This window comes from Phyllostomus discolor, chromosome 6 (assembly GCF_004126475.2).
Source record: "Phyllostomus discolor isolate MPI-MPIP mPhyDis1 chromosome 6, mPhyDis1.pri.v3, whole genome shotgun sequence".
NCBI classification, from domain to species: Eukaryota; Metazoa; Chordata; class Mammalia; order Chiroptera; family Phyllostomidae; genus Phyllostomus; species Phyllostomus discolor.
This window is the reverse complement of record NC_040908.2, coordinates 126,980,284-127,000,039: the sequence shown is the minus strand read 5'-3', so window position 1 is coordinate 127,000,039 and position 19,756 is coordinate 126,980,284. Positions and strand designations below refer to the sequence as shown.

General features: G+C 38.1%; 2 protein-coding genes across 2 annotated transcripts; one reads left to right on the top strand and one right to left on the bottom strand.

The window, feature by feature from the left end:
- Positions 1–3,747: 3,747 nt before the first annotated feature.
- Positions 3,748–4,711, bottom strand: LOC114500304 (olfactory receptor 491-like). Its single transcript, XM_028516956.2, has one exon. The coding sequence runs from the start codon at positions 4,709–4,711 to the stop codon at positions 3,779–3,781; it is 933 nt and encodes a 310-aa protein (XP_028372757.1). The 3' UTR covers positions 3,748–3,778.
- Positions 4,712–10,699: 5,988 nt separating this feature from the next.
- On the top strand, positions 10,700–11,334 carry LOC114500246 (cysteine and histidine-rich domain-containing protein 1-like). Its single transcript, XM_036028960.1, has one exon. It carries the CDS (start codon positions 10,706–10,708, stop codon positions 11,186–11,188), a length of 483 nt encoding a protein of 160 aa, XP_035884853.1. The 5' UTR covers positions 10,700–10,705; the 3' UTR covers positions 11,189–11,334.
- The last annotated feature ends 8,422 nt before the right edge of the window (positions 11,335–19,756 follow it).

The following is a 19,756-nucleotide window of genomic DNA, read 5'->3' as shown; positions in this document are numbered from 1 at the left end:
TGTATGGAGAAGTTGCTATGAGTGACCAGATGAGTCAAAAGTTGTTTTCAACGGTTTGTGATACTCGTAACATTTTGGACAAATAATTCTTTGCTGTAGGGTTGTCTTATGTATTGGAAGATGTTTTGCAGCACCCCTGGCCTCTACACAGAAGAAGCCTATATCATGAGGTAGCTGATATACTCTTGTGCAAATCACTACTTATTGGTGAAAATGAAAGATGTGTCTTTTATTGTAGAGAAAGAAGCTAAACAAACTTTTTGCCCAACCCAATATACTTTATACTTTAGTATCCTTACAATCATTAGTTTAAAGTCTATATCACATAAACTGCTTGCCTCCATTTCATTTAGTTCTTCTTCTAGAGAATACTCTAGTTCTTTCATTTGGGGCCTAATTCTTTGTCTTCCCATTTTAGCTGCTTCTTTGTATTTAATGCATTATACAGATCTGCAAAGACTTTGGTGCGACCCTATATTGGAGACTGCCTGTGACTGGCCCTGGGCAATCTGTTTGGAGTGATCAGTGATCCACAGCTGGTGCTTAAGCTGCACAGGGTGGGCCAGGAAGGATTCCTGTGGTTGTGGCCATTGCTTCCCTTCAGGCTTATGCTGCCTGGTGGAGAGTGTTCTAACCAAGAAAGATGGCTTCAGCATTATGGGGAAGGAGTCAGCACAGGGATCCTGGTGGCTGATCCTTCAGCTCTCTCCACAGAGCCACCACCCCCAGACTGTTCTTGAGCATCTCTAATCTACTCTGCCCTCCCTCCTCTGGAGCCCAGGGTAAAGTGGCTGCTAGTGATATTTTTGCATTACCTCTTTAAGAGGCTCTGTCCATCTCTAGCCATCTCTGTGTGGAAGACAGAAACCCGCTGTTTTTCACAGCCAGGTGTTACTGGGGTTCCTTTCCCAGTTCTGTGCTCAAGGCTGGGGAGCCCTGCTTGGGATCTAGTCCCCTCACTTCTCAGGGGGAACACCCTGGCCACTGAAACATCCCTCCAGAACTTCTGCTGCTGCCCTGGGAGTCCAGCCAGCCCTCTCATGTCCCTGCACTAGATACCAATCTCAATCTGGTGATGTGGTTTCTTCCATCAGTCCTTGGTCATTTGGCTTCTCTACAGCTAGTGTTCAGTTGGATATTCAGGATAATTTTTCTTTGAATTAGTTGTAATTCCATTAGTCCTGGAAAGAGGTTAGTATAACTTCCACTTACTCCTCTGCCATCTTGGGTCTGCCCCATTTTCTTCTCCATTGTTTTATGTTTTAGTTGTAAGTCTAGTTGTTCCTGAGAGCAGGCGACTGTATCTTCTCTTTTCCACTGCCATCTTGGATCCTTCACTCTTGTCACTTGGCATTGTTTTGTAACTTTAGCTATTCCAATGGTTTCATATTTTTTTAGTGGTTTTATGCATCTTCTCAGCTGCTTATTAGTAAATTGCATGTCTCCTCTTTAAAGTACATATTCAAAGTTTTCTCCCATGTTAAAAAGTAGGCTGCCTTCCTTTCATTTAGTTCTAAGAATTCTGTATATATTCTATATTTAGCCTTTTCTCATAAATATGTATTTTCTGATGTAATATGTTCTCCTTTTTAGTCTCCTAGATGAAGTGTTTGAGGAGCAAATGTTTTCAGTTCTGAAATCTAATGTGTCAGTTTTGTTATTTTTTGTAAGTCTCAGTCCTATCTAAAAACCTTTGCCTAATCTAAAGTTATAAATACTTCCTCATATATTTAGCAGTAAAAATGTTATAGTTTTGTGTTTTGTATGCATATCTGTGATAGATTTGGAGTTGATCTTTCTCCATGGCCTGTGACAAGTGTTATTGTTCATTACTTTCATATAATACAAATTTTTCATGTAACAGATGCTCAAAACTTTTCACCTGTTGAATTGCATTTTACATCAGTCCAAAATATATCAATATACATACATATATACATATGTTTGTATGTGTGTACTTCCAATATTTATGTGGATATATTTCTGGACTATCTCTCTGGATCTGTATGTCTATCATTTCACCAATACCATACTGTCATAATTACTTTGGTTTTATGGTAAATCTTGAAGTCATGTAGTGCTAGTCAGCCAAATATTTTGTTTTTAAAAATTACTTTCACTTTCTGGCTTATTTTATATCCACAAATAAGCAGCTTCTCTATTCATATAAAAGCCCTTTTATATTCTTTATCCATATTACATTGAATCTGTAGGTCAATGTTTGGAGAGTCAGTCCCTTAATGATATCAAGTCTTCCAACCCATTAACATGGTTTCTCTCACTCCATTTATTTATGCCTTTTTTCTTTTTCTCATCAATGTTCTATAATTTTTAGTGAAGAAGTGTTACAAACTTTTTGATAATTTTATTCCTAAATATTTGTAGGTTTTGGCATATTATAAATGTACCCTTCTCTTTTAACCCTCCTGTTGTTTGCTATCATATAACATAAAAATGTTTGTATTAACTTTTTATCCTGCAATCTTACTAAATTAGTTATAAAATGATTTTTAGATGTCTTAGGGTTTTCAGTATGAACATTTACTTCCATCATTGTATTTATTATATCTTTCCTTTATACCTCCCAATCCTCACTTCTCTTACCCCATTACACTGAGGCATGGACTTGCATGGTCTAAGTCTTGCTTTCAGATGCTCTCAACAGTCATCAACTGCTTTGAGCTGAGAATTCCTGAGTCCAAACCCTTTTTAGTCTCACGGTGATGATGTAAATGAGGGTAGATCACTACCCAAGAAATACATTTATGTGCAATCTATGAGAACATTTTCAGTTTTTAATGGGTTAGAGTTTCCTTGTAAATCCAGACAATGGAACTATGATTGATGTTAACAACTTAATTTCAAGGCTTAGAATGTAAAAATACTCTTTTTAATTCTTACCATTAAAGAACACTATACTGTGTCAAATGGAACTCTTTGTTTTTAACATGTGTTTAAATATAGATAAACCTCCAGTCAAGTCTTATGATTGTGGTTCCCAAACCTGATTTTCCAAAACATGGGAATCAACCCAGTTTTCCCATGCTACACTTTGTTTTGGAATCTTCACAACCTAGACCTTTCTAGGGCAAGAGTTTGTTCAAGAGAGTGGTACTGAGGCTTGATCACACTATGCAAATCCTCTGGAACAGTAACAGCTGGAATTCTGAGACTGATGCGTGGCATCACAGTAGATGTTAAGGACATAGAATCAGAGTAGTTGAGTCCACCTCTTCCCAGACAAACTATTGGATCTCCCTGAGATTTAGGATTCTAATCTGTACATTGAGGAAAACTTACAGGACTGGGATCATGGGGTTGCTGAGAAAATTAAATGGAGAAGTACAGCAGTTTGGGACCCAAAGTTTGTGGATTCAAACACTGGATGCACAGCCTCCTAGCTGCATGATTTTGGGCAATCTCTTTAATGCTTCTGTGCCCCAAATGATTTATTTGTAAAATAGAAACACTACTTCTACTTAATGCAGTTTTGGTGAGCAATAAACCAGTTAATATATGTAATGTGCTTAGAATAGGGCTTGGTACTTATAAGGACAAATTATTGTTTGCTAAATAAATTAAATAAGAAAAAGTGCTTGCCACCTGCAGGTATTAATAATAGTAATAATAATTGGTTTACAAGTGTATAAAAATGAGAGTTAAAAGAGGTATGAATTTAATTTAAGTAATCAGTTATGCAGTATTTAGTAGCTCCTCAGCGTGATACAGACAGACAAACACAAACTTTATAGGACATCTGCCATGGTTAGAATGGATCCTAAGAATGTAATCTGACAATTGCCTTTATCAGGGCCTCCTTCACATCTCTGTTCCTCAGACTGTAGATGAAAGGGTTCAACATGGGGATCACCACCGTGTAGAACACAGACACCACTTTGTTCTGGTCAGTTGAGTAGCTGGATTTGGGCATGACATAAATGAAGGTAATCGTTCCATAGTACAGAGTAACTGCAGTGAGGTGGGAGGAGCAGGTGGAGAAGGCTTTATGTCGTCCTTCAGCAGAACGCATCTTCAGGATGGTGGTGAGGATGCAGATGTAAGAGACAGATATCACAAACACTGTGACCACAATAATGGACCCAGAAGAGATGGAAGGAATAATTTCAACAATAGAGATATCTGAGCAGGAAATTTTTAACAAAGGGGAGAAATCACAGAAAAAGTGATCTACCTGATTTGGTCCACAGAAAGACAAACTCAATAAACAGCCAGTAAATGTCAAACCATTCACACACCCACCCAAGTAGGACATTCCCACTAAGAGAATGCAGATTCTGGGGGACATGTGTGTGGAGTAGAGCAGTGGGGAGCAGATGGCCACATAGCGATCATAGGCCATGACAGCCAGCAGGAAGCACTCAGCTGTCCCAAATGTGACCACACAACAGAGCTGGGTTGTACAACCAGCAACACTGATAGAGGTTCCTTTCTTGAGGAAGCTCATGAGCATAACAGGTGTGACTGATGAGGAGTAACCAATGTCTACAAAGGCCAAGTGGCAGAGGAAAAGGTACATTGGTGTGTGAAGCTGAGGGCTGCTTCTGATTAACATGATTATGCTGATATTACCCATTAAGGTGACAACATAGATTACTAGAAACACAATAAATAAAATGACACAAGCTGTAGCATTCTCCGTGAACCCCAAAATGATAAACTCAGTCACACTGGTGTGGTTTCCAACCTCCATGTCCTCTGTGAATTATTCCTGCTGTGGGAATGGTGAATATTTTCTACGCTTCTCCATGTTTTGCCATTGTGTTCTGACAAGGGAAAAGTTCCTCTGCTTTGAGGCAGTTCTGCAAAAGCATTATTGATGATGAATAATAAGAAAAGACAAAGAAATTTCAATACACAGCAATAATTATAGGACATACTAAAGATTTGGTGAAAATTGGAAAAGAAAGTTATGTTTATCAAAATGAGAAAATAGAAGTATGAAATTAATGTTTAAATATCTCTGTAAAATATTATAATATAATTTAATTGCTACTTAATTTTCCCAAAAATTTCACTTATGCACTCTTTTTTGCCCATTAACTGCAGCTAAATAAAACTCCTTGCAGATACAACCTACAGGTTTATAAATCCTTTCTGTATGCATTTGCTTTTACTATTTTAACATATATTAATGACTAAAGAAAGGCTCAGTGACACATCTTTAATAATGCCTCACAATACATTTTGATTTATTATAATGGGGTGGCATATATTAAGTAGTATTTACATATGTGTAATCATGTGATATGCTCTACTTTTGTCATTTAAAATTTCAATCAATACCATCAATAGAATATACCTCATTTTCCTAAGAATTTTCATATCAGAAATGCTGAATGGAAAACACATCAAACTGCTCAGCATGGTATTCACGAAGTTTCATAATTTATCTCCAATTACTTTTCTAAATGTATCTTGCTATATATGTGTTTCCTTGCAATTTTTGTGCTATTAAGAGTCATGTGAACATGAAACTGAGGGTTTCTACTCAGTCTTATTGGTTCTAATTTGCAAGGAAACACAATGTTCTGCTAACAACATTATTTCAGTTTTTAACATTGTACCTACTTACCCTAAGTGGTAAATATCAGAACAAAATATCATTGAAAGGTCTTATTTTTCTATTAGGAAGCATTTAATATTTCCAATAATGGGATTTAGTTCTCTGACTCAATGGATGGTAAGATATAATGAACCAATAGTTGGGAATCCACAGTTCATTAAAAAGTACGTTCTATCTCTTCTTTGATTTCATTAAGTACATTTAAATTACTCTAGTGACAGGTAGCTGGCTGCCATTGCTGTAAGCTCTATCATTAAAAGTCTGTTTTTCATCTTATCAATGATCCTCAGGAGCAAACCTTGTCCTTTCTGTAGAAAGGCTGTGACATATTCGAATATATCTAGCTTGCCTCTACTGCCTTTCCTTTCCTAAAATTAAGTATCTATAGTTCTCTGGCCATTCCATCTGTGGCACACTTTTCAGATCCCTCACATTGGTCCTTGTTTACCTCTGAATACACACTGGGGCTGAGCATGGGGTGGAGCATGTGTCCAAACACCGAGCAGCCCTGTGGGACCACCTCTGCATCACTGTGCACGCCCTGTGAGCCTCCATCTGTGCTGACAGCAGGTATGAAGGTGAGGAGAGAAAAACAGATCCTAGACCTCCCACTGGCCAGTTGTTTTAACTTCTACATGAAACCTCCGTGCCTCTCAGTGTTTTCATTTGTAAAATGGGTATAATTGTTTCTGTAATGCAGCTTTGGTGTGAGATTAAAAGAAATTATATTTATCAAGTACCCAAAGGTGTTTGGTCATATACGAAGTGTAAGTAACTATTATTTGTTAGGTAAAAATGAGGTGTTGGTAGGTTTTCTGGTGAGAAGTATATACAGCTCCACTTCCAACACATGGCAGGAGATTTTCACTTCAAACCCAAAAATAAGACTTGAAGTATAATATCTGATGCCATCCCAATTTTGGACTATGTCATTCAGATGCACAAGGAGGTAACTGATTCTTGCTGCTCCCTTCCTCCCTCCACTGCCCACCTACGGTTCCTCCTTGAGTTCTTCACTCTGCTATCCACTCATGCTTGCCACCTGCAGCAGGGACTCTGACTTTCACCTATCCCTTCACTCAATGCATGGTGACGAGAAGGCATAGGACTATGTGAGCCTCATCCAACCTGAATATCTGGTGGCTTCTCTGCAATTCCTTCCATAGTTTCAGTTACACAAGCACAGCAGTGGCTCTGGCTGGGCAGCCTGGTTCAAGTGACCAGAATTACCATCCTGCAGAGGATCCCTTGCTGAGGCCACAGGTTCCACAGTGGTCCAGAGCTAAGTTGATAAGATAGCTTCTTTTATTTTCATTTCATGTAACAAATACAAATATAGAATACTTAAACAAAAATCCAGAAATATTACACTGACCTTCAGAGCCTGAATTGTTGAGGATGAAACCCAAAGAGAATCTTATACAGCAAAAGTTTTCCACTTAGTTTTATAAGTAGCTGTGGCCTGAATACTTGACACTGTAAACCACTGAATGCTCCCCTTCATCAAGGACCACAGTTACATAAATGCTGTGAGGATGAGGGTGGTTATCTATATGGGTGGTGGGAGAAAAGGAAGCTTGGAATAGATTACAACGAATCCCCTGGGGCTGTTTTTGCTTGCCCCATTGGTAAATATGTTCTCTCCTGTAGCAGACTTTCTCAAGCCTTGTGAGTCATTAAGGCCAGGCTGTCCTTCCCAAAGGGACAGCTATATGCCATGTGTACTTTGGAATTCCTTCTCCCTTACTTAATGAAAGTGAAGGAGAAAGTTCTTGCTCTCAAGAGCATGGGAAACACTCAGAATAATAGCTAACTACTTTATTAGCATTAGATGGATAATGCCACTGTACTTTCCAATAAGGTAACCTTTGAGTCAATATGAAAAGAAGCATTAGAACTGAAATAGGGAAAGAAGAAAACTACTGCTTTGACTTAGTGACTATTTAGCTACAGAAAAAAAATTAAGACAATTCCCTTTGGAATTCAGGACACACAAGATGGTCCCTATTTAAATTTTTTTTTTTTTCAATCATTGTTCAAGTACAGTTTTCTCCCCCCTACTCCCGTTCCAGCCCCTCCACCCAACCCTCCCCCCTTCCCCCCATTATCCCCCACCCTTAGTTTTTGTCCATGTGTCCTCCAAATTTGTTCCTGTAATCCCTACCCATTCCCCCCTGAAATTCCCTCTTCTCTCCCCTCTGGCCACTGTCAGACTATCCCCTATTTCAGTGTCTTTGGTTATATTTTGCTAGTTTTTTGTTTTGTTTTGTTTTGTTGTTTAGATTCCTGTTAAAGGTGATATCATGTGGTATTTGTCTTTCACTGCCTGGCTTGTTTCACTTAGCATAATGCTTTCCAGCTCCATCCATGCTGTTGCAAAGGGTATGAGCTCCTTCTTTCTTTCTGCTGTATAGAATTCCATTGTGTAAATGTACCATAGTTTTTTGATCCATTCATTTACTGATGGGCATCTAGGTTGCTTGGAACTCTTTTCTTCTCACTGCTCAACAGAACAATTCAAGGAATTCTTCTGAGGCATCTAAGTATCCACATTCCTTTGAGCGAGCAGGCAATAGTCAATACATTAGATATCCCACCTTCTCTCATGCTTCTAAAGTTTACCATTAAGATCCATTATTGCTATAGATCTTTTCACACATTCTGATAAGATGAGGCATCTCCAATTGATTCATTTGCTAGTCATAACCATCATTTTCCATCCTCAAGTTCTGCTCAAGGCTGGATTACCTTACTTCCTATAGCAATCATTTGAGCACCCCCATTCCAGAATTCTCTGACCCCATGTGAAAAAATATCCTTCAACATAAAACCATCAAAATGTTTCACTGTAATGTGAAGGAGGCTATGTAAGCCTCCTTAGTTCATATGCCTTTCTAAAAGTACTTACATCGTTTTCAAGAAGCAGAATGGATTGCAAATCCAGAACAAGGAGCAAGGCCAAATCTTCACAATGGTGACTGCCAGTAGATCTGCATCTTGCTCAATCCTTCTTCTGCATTAAATTGTACTATTCATCTTTTTGGACAATGGCAGTGGTCAGTGCTCCATGAGCCCTGAGAAGTTGAGAGCAAATCCATTACTCATCCCATCACTAATTTAATCAACACAGCATCAAAACTAAATTGAGGCCCTGCTATCCAAAACACAGAACAACCAAATTTCAACCCAGATGGGATTTATCATGCAGTGTCATATGAAATACAATGAAGGCATGTAGAAGCAGCTTCAGAAATATAGGAGAAAGAATGATTTACTTTGTACCTAAGGCGCTGGTCAGGGAAGGTGGCCTTAATAGGTCAGATGCTGACAAAAGTATATTTTCACAGGTCCTAATGGAAGCTTGGCCCAGAGACTTGGACAAAGAACTGTCAGAACAGAAATTTGGCTGGAGAGATGAAGACAAGAGTCAGTCCCATCAGGGCTCTAATTCCAACACTGCAGACAAAACAGTCCCTTTAGCTGGGGACTTCAAGTAGTGGGGAGAGAGCCATGGAATAATGTGAGTAGGCAAGGAAAAACAAGACACAGTCCACTGTTACTCAAAATGTGGTCCATGGACTGGTGGCCATGAGCAAATTATTCATTACCACTGCATGACAAAACGTGGGCCAGAAGTTGAGGGCAACCGTTATACACTTTCATTGCAATTTGACAGAGTAATAGAGTAAATTTAAGTGTGTTAATTCTAATAATAAAACTGCATTTATATTTTGTTCATATTTAAGTTTTAGTAGTTCCATAGTAGTTTTATTATTTTCTAAAAATTTTTTATCCTTGGATGCTTGAAATAAAATAGTTTGAAAAACCCAATTTTTCAAAGGTGTGGCCTTTTTACCCAGGAGTCCTGGGTTCAATTGGAGATGTATGAGCTCAGGAAACCTGTTTAACCTCTTTGAGACTCAATTTCATGGTTTCTAAAATGGGGTTAATAATTCCTATCCAATAGGCTGGCCAATCATTAAATAGATTTAACTAACAAAGAGTATAGTTATGCAGAAAAGTGAACTGAAGCTATTGATGGATCTCAAATATGTAGTAAATAGAAGAAAGTGCCTAAGCATTTCTCCTTGGATAGGTCACACTGATCAGAATTGGGTGGATCCCTATTACCTTTCTCAAATTATTGTATTTCTTCCTCAATCCCACATACTGCCTCCTATGAGATCCATGACATTGCAACTACAGTACCTTCTGGTTGCCACATTCCTCTCACTGCCATTCCTCACTCCTTGAGGACTTTAGCACCTGCACCAAAATTTTCCTCTCCATCTCTCTATCTTGTCATCAGCAAGGACAACTTCCAACTACTTGCATATGTGAACTGATAATCTAACTTAAATTCCTCTGCATTCTTGACTCTAATAGCTTTTATTCATCTATACTCTTTTAATGAAACCCTCTATCAAATTCATACCCCAAATATCACTCATTTTCAGTTCTGTGCCTCTTAAGAATACGTAAAACTAAAAACATGGTGGTAAAGCCTAATGAGCCAAAGGCCACCAGAAACAGACTTGCAATGCAACAAGATAAAGTTTGTCTGGTCAGTGCAGTGATGAGACGCTTGCTCTCCAGAAGACCACCACATGCCTCTCAACAACAGAGAGAAGGTCCTTTTTGAAAAGTTTGGATTCTTATTGAAGAATTTTGAAGAGAGGAAAGGGGATGCAGAGATCAGTTCTGACTGGTTGCTGTTTCTGAGGAGAGAGTAAAAGAATGGAGTAACCCAGGATTGCATATTGTTATGAAATGAGGGCCATTTGGCAACTGTGTATCTCTAGCAATAAGTGGAAGCAGCACATCAAAACTAGATGTATTATGGAACATGTATAAATAACCCATGGACAAAGACAAGAGGAGGGGGGGGATTGAATGTGGGAGGTGGGGGTGAGTAGGGTGGGGCAGAGGGATGGGGGGAAAGGGGAAAACTGTAATTGAGCAACAATAAAAACTCGATGTATTATTGGGAAGAAAACAGTAGTCATTTAAAAATTAAACCATTATTGCTTTTTACTGCTGCTGCATAAACTTGAAATAAATTAATTTTTCACACCTCTTAAAAATTGGATTTCTGGCTGCCCAGACAGCAGAACAGTGGTAATGCTCTGTCTTGCAGTCCAGTTGTTTGAGCCTGACTTGTATTGGTGGGGGAAAATGGCCCTCCTGTGCTACAACCAGGGCTGCGGTCAGTGCTTCGATCCTGAGACCAATTCCGATAGTGGTTGCACCTACCACCCAAGTGTTCCAGTCTTTCATGATGCATTAAAGGGTTGGTCTTGCGGTAAGAGAAGAACAACTGATTTTTCTGATTTTTTAAGCATTAAGGGCGCTACAAAAGGAAAACATAATAGTGAAAAGCCACCTGAGCCAGTCAAACCTGAAGTCAAGACTACTGAGAAGAAGGAACTATCTGAATTGAAACACAAATTTCAGGAGCACATCATTCAAGCCCCTAAACCAATAGAAGCAATAAAGAGGCCAAGCCCAGATGAACCAATGACAAATTTGGAATTAAAGGTATCTACTTCTCTTAAAGAAGCACTTGATAAACTTAAACTGTCATTGGGGAATGAAAAAAAATAAAGATGAAAACAGTCATGAAATTAAAATGGGGACTTCATGTAAAAATGGAGGGTGTTGAAAGACATACCAGGGTCTGCAGAACCTAGAAGAAGTCTGTGTATATCATTGTGGAGTACCTATTTTCCATGAAGGGATGAAACACTGGAGTTGTTGTAGAAGAAAAACTTCTGATTTTCATACATTCTTAGCCAAAGAGGGCTGTACAACAAGTAACACATGTGGACTGCAAAGGATGCTGGGAATAAAGTTGTTCCATGTAGACATGACTGGCATCAAACTGGGGGTGAAGTCATCATCTCAGTGTATGCTAAAAATTCATGTCCAGAGCTCAGTCAGGTAGTTGCGAACACTACATTGTTAAATGTGCACATTGTATTTGAAGGAGAAAAGGAATTTCATCAAAATGTGAAATTGTGGGGTGTGACTGATGTAAACCAAAGTTATGTAAGTATGACCACAACAAAAATAGAGATCACCATGAGAAAAGCTGAACCTAGGCAATGGGCAAGCCTTGAACCCTTGAACTGCCTATAGAAACAACAACAACAACAACAACAAAACAGGAAAAACAAAAACAAGGTAAAACAGAATAAATTGAGAGGGAATAACCAGTTATTACCTCTTTCAAACTTCTTAATATGTGGTGAAATAATGGCTTGCTGCTGTAATCTTTAGTTTAATCTTTGGTTTTGCTGTTGTAGAATCTGGCATTTTAAGGTCCACAGGCTAGGATCTTAAAAGCCAAAGTCAGTTTATCTTGTGCTTCCCATTTTTCTTTTGAGTTACCTAAGACTGATTATTCATTTCTCCTCACTGATAGAACTATAGTTGTGTCCCACACTTGAAAAAGCTAGAAAATAGCTCATGAATAGAGTAGTTCTTAGTAAATATTATGTCAAGCAGCAAAATGTAAAGTAATATTTGTTCACATCTCTTTGTATTATTTCATAATTAGTAAAACAAGATGAAATGTCAAAATTTTAATTAGTTTTTTTCATGCATTTTTGTTCCTATAATACTTGAAAATCTTGAAGGAAAAGATAAAGTTCTGCAATGTTTCTTCCACTTGGGTCAGTTACTTTCTGTAAGAGGATTAATTCGGAAGTAGTGTAGTAAGTAGTTAAACAGAAATATATGTGTTGATTAATAAATCAGAACTTGCAACTAATTGAAAATTTTTATCAATACCTGTATTACTTGCCAAGAAGTACCATTTAATAGTATAGTAAACATTATAAATAAAAGTGTGGAGGTATCAATTTGGTTAAAATTCACCATTTTGCAAGACTAAGCAATAATGTTAAATATCTCTTCCCTAATTATTTACAAGGCCTTGGTATGGTGTTATGGCTAAATTGTATCTGAATTACAGCTTACACTCTCTTAAAATTTTTAATTAAGTATAAAGAGAAACTAAATCTATATCTGATTTCCCTTGCTAAACTATATCTTTAAAATTATAGATTAAAAGGTTTATGGAAATACATTAGTCCAGAAAGCTAAATATTTAAGCTTTGCTTTATGACAACTATCTATTACATATTAAATAAAAGAGCTTAATTATTTTATAGTTTTTTTAGGCTTTCATGAACAGTTTGACAATACTAGGTGTACAATGTTGATTATATATTGTACTGTATTAAACAGGTATCACAGAATTACATTGTTTATGCTAATTGACACCATTAAATGATAGGTTACTTTTTGAAGTAGTGCAGAGTTCATGAAGACAATGAAAAATGTTATGAAGGCAAAAAATGGCAGAATTTAATAAATGTGGGCATGAATTATGCTTACATAGACTAAAATGATTATTTCCTAAAAATAAATTGGATTTCTTATTCTCTTCTTTAGTCATGAAGGCTCTTTATATGCTTTTGATACAAATCCTTTAATAGATATACATAGTAAATAATTTATTGCAATGTGTATCTTGGCCTTTTATTTTTAACAATTTCTTTTGAAGCCCTTAATGCTTTAATTTTTATGAAGTTTGCATTATTATATTTCAAGTTCATGTGTTTGGTGTTATATAAGATACCTTTGCCTCAGGTTAATCAAATTTCCTGTATAGTTTTTTTCTTTGAAATTATATAAGGTTTGTTTACATTTATTCCTAAACTCTTCTTTATCTTAATTTTTGTTTTATGTGTGAATTAAGTATTGAGGTGTTTTTTTTAATGGATAGTTACTTGATCCAGTCTCCCCAGTGGGAGACACTTGGCCTGTCCTTCTGAGCCCCACTCTGCTGAGCTGAGTCCCACAGGGGGATTCGTGTGCTACTCAGACCTGGAAACTTTGGAGAGTGTCTGTCTTAGAAGCTCTTGTCAGGACTCAAATGAGCACTGGGTTGTGTGCTGTGACTCAGGGCCCAACCTTACCTCACCTGTCAGTTGGCCAGTACTATTCCCTCAACAGGAGATCTTTCTGACCTGTCCTTCCATCTCCTGGGGGCTTTGCTCTGGTGAGCTTGCTCCTGCAGAGGGGCTGGCTGGCTGCACCCACCTGATCCCCCAAAGCACTCCTCCTGGGGGAGCTAGGGTTGGACTATCTGGCAGGGACTGAGTGGTATGGCTCTGGAGTAGGGGCCATATCCTTCCTCCCCCCTCACTGAGTGTCTGATCATGCTGCCTCCAAGCAAGAGATGTACTGTCCCATGCTCCTGACCCTGGTCATGCTGCCCTACCAAGCTCATACCTTGTGTAAGGGTGTGTGGGTTGTGGCCAGCCAGGGCCCACTCTACAGCCTTTCCTTAGAAAGCCCTGGAAGAAAAGCAGGCAATCTCAGGGGGTGGTAGAATAGCTGACAGGTGTAGGCAGATCTCAGGGTGCCTTGGAGCTTTAACTGATCTGCCCCTGGCTCAGAAATGGTCGAATCTAGCCCCTGTATATAGCTTGTCCCCTCCCATGCTCACCCAGGTCCAGCAGAGACAGCCACAAATAGTGAATAGCATGGAGATCCAGTTAGTAGCTCAAGGCCAGGTACTTGCTGCCTCTGACATTCACATGCACCAGAACCACCCCTCCAAATGGACTCAGATCCAATGTAACCATGGTGGGCCTCAGACCACACCAGAGCTAGACACAAATAGCCACACACACAGCATATCTAAAGGGGGATTCTGGCAGGCACCAGACCTCCTTGCTGGAAACTGCACCTCTAGGGCCAGACCCTGCACAATGACTCATATACTGTGATTGAGGTCTATCCTTATAGTCAGCCAGCCTGAAGTTTAACCCCACTCACAATTGGGCCAACAGCATTCAAGTCTCAACTGTAATGGGAGGGCACACATAATCCACAAAGGGGTGTTCCTGGAGCACTAGCTTAGGTAAGCTGGAAGGACAGATAGAGAGCTTTCCAGAAAAGAAAATGATAAAGGGCTACATCATCACCAAACCAGTATTATATGAAAAATTAAGGGGTCTTCTTTAAGAACAAGAAGATCAAACACATGAACAATGAAATGGTACTACATACACCATTAGTAACTGAATCTAAAAAGACAAAATAAATGAACAAGAAAAACAGAAAGAGAATCATACGTACAGAGAATGTTTTGATGGTTGCTAGATGGGAGGGGTGTCAGCAGGATGTACAAAAAAGGTGAAGGGATTAAGAAATACAAATTGGTTGTTACAAAACAGTCATAGGGATGTAAAGTACAGCACAGGGAATATAGCAGCCAAAGAATATACATGCATGACCCATGGACATGGACGATGACACAGGGACTACCTGAGGCTGGTGTAGTCTGAATGAAGGGGGCAACAGGAGAAAAGTTGGGGCAACTGAAATAGCATACACAATAAAATAAAATTTAAATTAAAAAATGAAATAAATTTCCCAAATTATCTCTGAAAGAAGAGACATAAGGTAGCTGAATGTATTAAAAAACAAGATCCATATATATATGCTGTCTAAAAGAGACCCACATCAGAACAAATGATACACAAAGTCTGTAAGTGAAGAGATGGAAAAAGATACTCCATGCAAATGAAACAAATAAAAAGCTGGCATAGCAATACTTATATCACACAAAACAGACTTGAAAACATGGGCCATAACAAGAGACACATAAGAACACTGAAGAATACTAAAGGGATTGATACAAAAGGAAGGCATAAGCCTTCTAAATATATATGCACCCAACATAGGAGCACCTCAGTATATAAAAAAATCTTCTTGGACACAAAGAGACAGATTGACAGTAACACAGTCATAGTAGGGGATTTTAGCACCTCATGTATGTCAGTGGATAGATCTTCCAGACAAAAAAATCAACAAGGCAACAGGGGTCTTTAGAACACATTAGACCACATGGATTTCATTGACATGTGTGACAGGGCAGCTGAATATACATTCTTTTCAAGTCCACTTGGGGCATTCTCTAGAATAGGCCACGTGTTAGACTATAAAACAAGTCTTACTAATATTAAAAAGATTGCAATAATAACCAGCATCTTCTGAACCACAGTGATATGCAACTAGGAATCAAGTACAATAAAATCCCCATGAAAAATGCACAGATGGAGGTTAAATAATACTTTAGTAATAGCAATAAGATGGAAAGGGAACCAACCATATGGGAAAGCATATTTGCCAATGATAGCTCTGCCAAGGGTTTAATCTCCAAAATATATCAGGAACTCACATGACTCCACACCAGGAAAATGAACAATCCAATTAAAAACAGGAAAAGGACCTGAACAGACAATTCGCCAGGGACAGCCCATAGACCCATGAAAAAAACGCTGAACATCACTAGCCATCAGAGACATGCAAATTGAAACCACAATGAGATATGACTTCACACTAGTCAGAATGGCCACCATAAACAAATCAACAAACAACAAGTGCTCGTGATGTTGTGGAGAAAAGGGAACCCTAGTACATGGTTGGTAGGTATGCAAACTGCTGCATCCACTGTGAAAAACAGTATGGAATTTCCCCAAAAAACTAAAGATGGAAGTGCCTTTTGATCCAGTAGGGATTATACCCTAGAATCCTGAATCACCAATCCAAAGGCACCTATGCACCCCAATGTTCATGGCAGTATATTTATAATAGCCAAGTGCTGGAAACAGCCTAAGTGACCATCAGTAAATGAGTGGATCAAAAAACTGTGGTACATTTACATGATGGAATTTTATGCAGAAGAAAGAAAGAAGGAGTTCCTACCCTTTGTGACAGCATGCATGGAACTGCAAAGCTTTATGCTAAGGGAAAAAAGCCAGGCAGTGAAAGACAAATACTGCATGATCTCGCCTGTAAGTGGACTTAATAAACAAAACAAACAAATGAGCAAAATATAACCAGAGATATGGAACTATAGAAAAAACTGACAGTGAACAGAGGGGAGGGAGGAGAGGGATAACAGGAGAAAGAATTGGAAGGGGCAAGCCAAGGAACAGGAATAGAGGATACATGGGCATAGACAGTGGGGTAGGGATTGACTGTGGGAGTAGGGCTGGGGAGAGGAATGGGGGAAAAGGTGTGAAAACTGTAACTAAATAACAAACAAGTGAAGAAACAAACAAAAGTAGCATGTTAGTAAACAATGAATGGATCAACCATAAGATCAAGAAAGAAATCAAAATTTACCTTGAGACAAATGTGAATGAACATACAACCCCAAATCTATAGGACACAGTAAAAGCAGTTCTAAGAGGGAAATTCATAGCATTACAGGATCATATCAAGAAGCAAGAAAAATCTCAAATAAACAACTGAACGTTATACCTAAACTAGGAAAAAAATTAAAAAGAAAGCCCAAAGTGAGTACAAGGGAGGAAATAATAAAGATCAGATCAGAAGTAAATTAAATTGAATCAATATCAACAACACAAAAGGTCAATGAAACCAACAGCTGATTCTTTGAAAAGATAAACAAGACTGATGACCATTTAATCAAATTCATCAAGAAAACACCCAGAGGTCCCCTAAAAATAAAATCATAACACTAAGACAAGTACCAACTGACATTACAGAAATAGAAAGGATGAGTTAGTAAGAACATATTATAAACATTTATATGATAAAAAATTGGACAATCTGGATGAAAAGGGATAAATTCCTACACACAATCCTCCAAAGGTGAATCGGGAAGAATCAGAAAATTTGACTATATCAATTAGAACGAATGAAATCAAAGCAATGATCAAAAAAGTCCCAGCAAACACAAGTTCTGGACCAGATGACTTCATAGGCAAATTTTTCCAAACATTTAAAGAACTAACTGTCCTTCTAAAACTATTCCAAAATATTCAGGTGAAGGCAAGGCTCTCAAACTCATTTTACCATGCCAGCATTATCCTAATTCTAAAACCAGGTAGCACCACAAAAAGAAAGAAAATAATAGGCCAATGTCCCTGATGAACATAGACATGAAAATCTTCAACAAAATATTAGCAAATGGGATCCAGCAATACATTAAAAAGAACATATACTATTATTTATTGGGATTTAGTCTGGGGGCCCATGGTTGGTGCAATATTTGTAAATAAATAAACATGATACACCATATAAAGAAAATGAAGGGTAAAAAGCACATTGTCACATCACTAAATCAAGAAAAAAGCATTAAAAAAATCCAGATCCCATTTATGGTAAAAACAACAACAACGACAATAACAACAACAAAAACAACAAAACTCTCAGCAAAGTGAGGATAGATGGAACATACCTCAACGTAATAAAGGCCATAAAAGACAAACCCACAGCTAACATGATACTCAATGGGCAAAAACTAGAAGCATTTCCCTTAAGGTCAGGAACAAGACAGAGATGTCCACTTTCACCTCTCTTATTCAACACAGTACTACTAGTCCTAGTCACAGCAATCAGACAAGAAGAAGAAATATAAGACATCCTAGTTGTAAAAAAAGAAGTAAAGCTGTCATTATTTGCAGATGGCATGATACTGTATACAGAGAACCCTAAACATTCTACCAAAAAACTAATAGAACTGTAAAAGGACTCCAGTAAAGTAGCAGTATACAAATTAAATATCCAGAAATTGGTTGCATTGTTTATACACCAATGATGAACTGGTTTCTCAGAAAGGGAAACTAAGAAAATAATCCCATTAACAACTGCATCAAAAAGTAAAATACCTAGGAATAAATTTACTCGAGGATGTAAAAGACCTGCACTCAGGAAATTATAAGACACTGAAGAAAGAAACTGAGTAAGATACAAATAAGTGGAAGCATATATGGTGTTCATTGGCAGGAAGAATCATCATGAAAATGTCCATATTACCCAAACCAATCTAAAGACTAAATGTAATTCCTATCAAGACACCAAAGGTGTATTTCACAGAATATTCTAACAAATATTCCAAATATTTATGTGGAACCACAAAAAACCCCAAGTAGCCACAGCAACTATCTTGAGAAATAAGAACAAAGTTGGAGGACTAGGGCTACCTGATATCAAACTATACCACAAGGCCATAGTAATCAAAACAGCATGGTTCTGGCAGAAAAACAGGCAAATGAGGTTCCCAGAAGGTACCCAGCCATGTAATAGGAAAAATGAGAGACATTTTTTGAAGAAGATACAAGAAACATTATGTACAGGACAATGACACCTCAGTGCTCAGACAATGACACTTCAAAGTAGATACCTTGGGACTTCACACAATTCTCCCATTCATCATCAGCTGCCGCATGATATTTTGAGAATCATGCACTGTTGGTGGGAATGAAGATTAGTGCATCCTCTGTGGAAGGCAGTATGGAGTTATCTCAAAAAATTAAAAATTGGGTGGGCTAATGACCTAACAATTCTACTTCTGGGAATATATCCAAAGAAACCCAAAACACTAATTTTAAAAAACAGATGTACTCCAATGTTCATTGCAGCACTACTTGCAAGATCCAGGATTTGGGAGCAGCCCAAGTGTCCATCAGTAGATGAGTAGATAGACAGTAGAATACTACTCAGCTGTGAAAAAAGAAAGAAATCTTGTCCTTTTGGACAGCATGCATGCACCTGGACACATTATGCTCTATGAAATAAGCCAGGCAGAGAAAGACTAGTACCATATGATTTCACTCACATGAGGAAACTAATGAAGAAAGTAAACCAACAAAATAGAAGCAGGTTCAGAAAACAGGCTGACAAGTATTAGAGGGGAGAAGGTTGTGGGGCTAGGTGAAGGGATTAAGCAAGCAAACAAGCAAACAACTCATAGACACAGACAACGACAGCATGGTGATTACCAGAGCAAAGGTGGGGTGACGGATGTTGAAGAGGGTATCAACGTGGCATAAATGGTCAAAAGAGGTATAACCCGGGGTAGTGAACACACAATACAAGATCCAGATACTATATTAAAGAATTGTCACCTGAATCCTATATAATTTTATGAACTAATGTCACCCCAATGAATTCAATTTAAAAAAAGGAGTCAAGCATGTTCCCCTGTGGGAATTTGAAAAGGAAGGGTAAATGAACAATTGTTATCTCTTCTGAGCCATTTTAACCAAGTACATATAATTGACAGCACTAAAATGAGTGATATTAAGTTATTTTAATAAGTAACTCAGGCTGTTCTATGGA

Bases quoted from the DNA above. Each gene is read 5' to 3' on its own strand.
- LOC114500304 (XM_028516956.2), bottom strand. From the start codon at position 4,711: ATGGAGGTTGGAAACCACACCAGTGTGACTGAGTTTATCATTTTGGGG.
- LOC114500246 (XM_036028960.1), top strand. From the start codon at position 10,706: ATGCTCTGTCTTGCAGTCCAGTTGTTTGAGCCTGACTTGTATTGGTGG.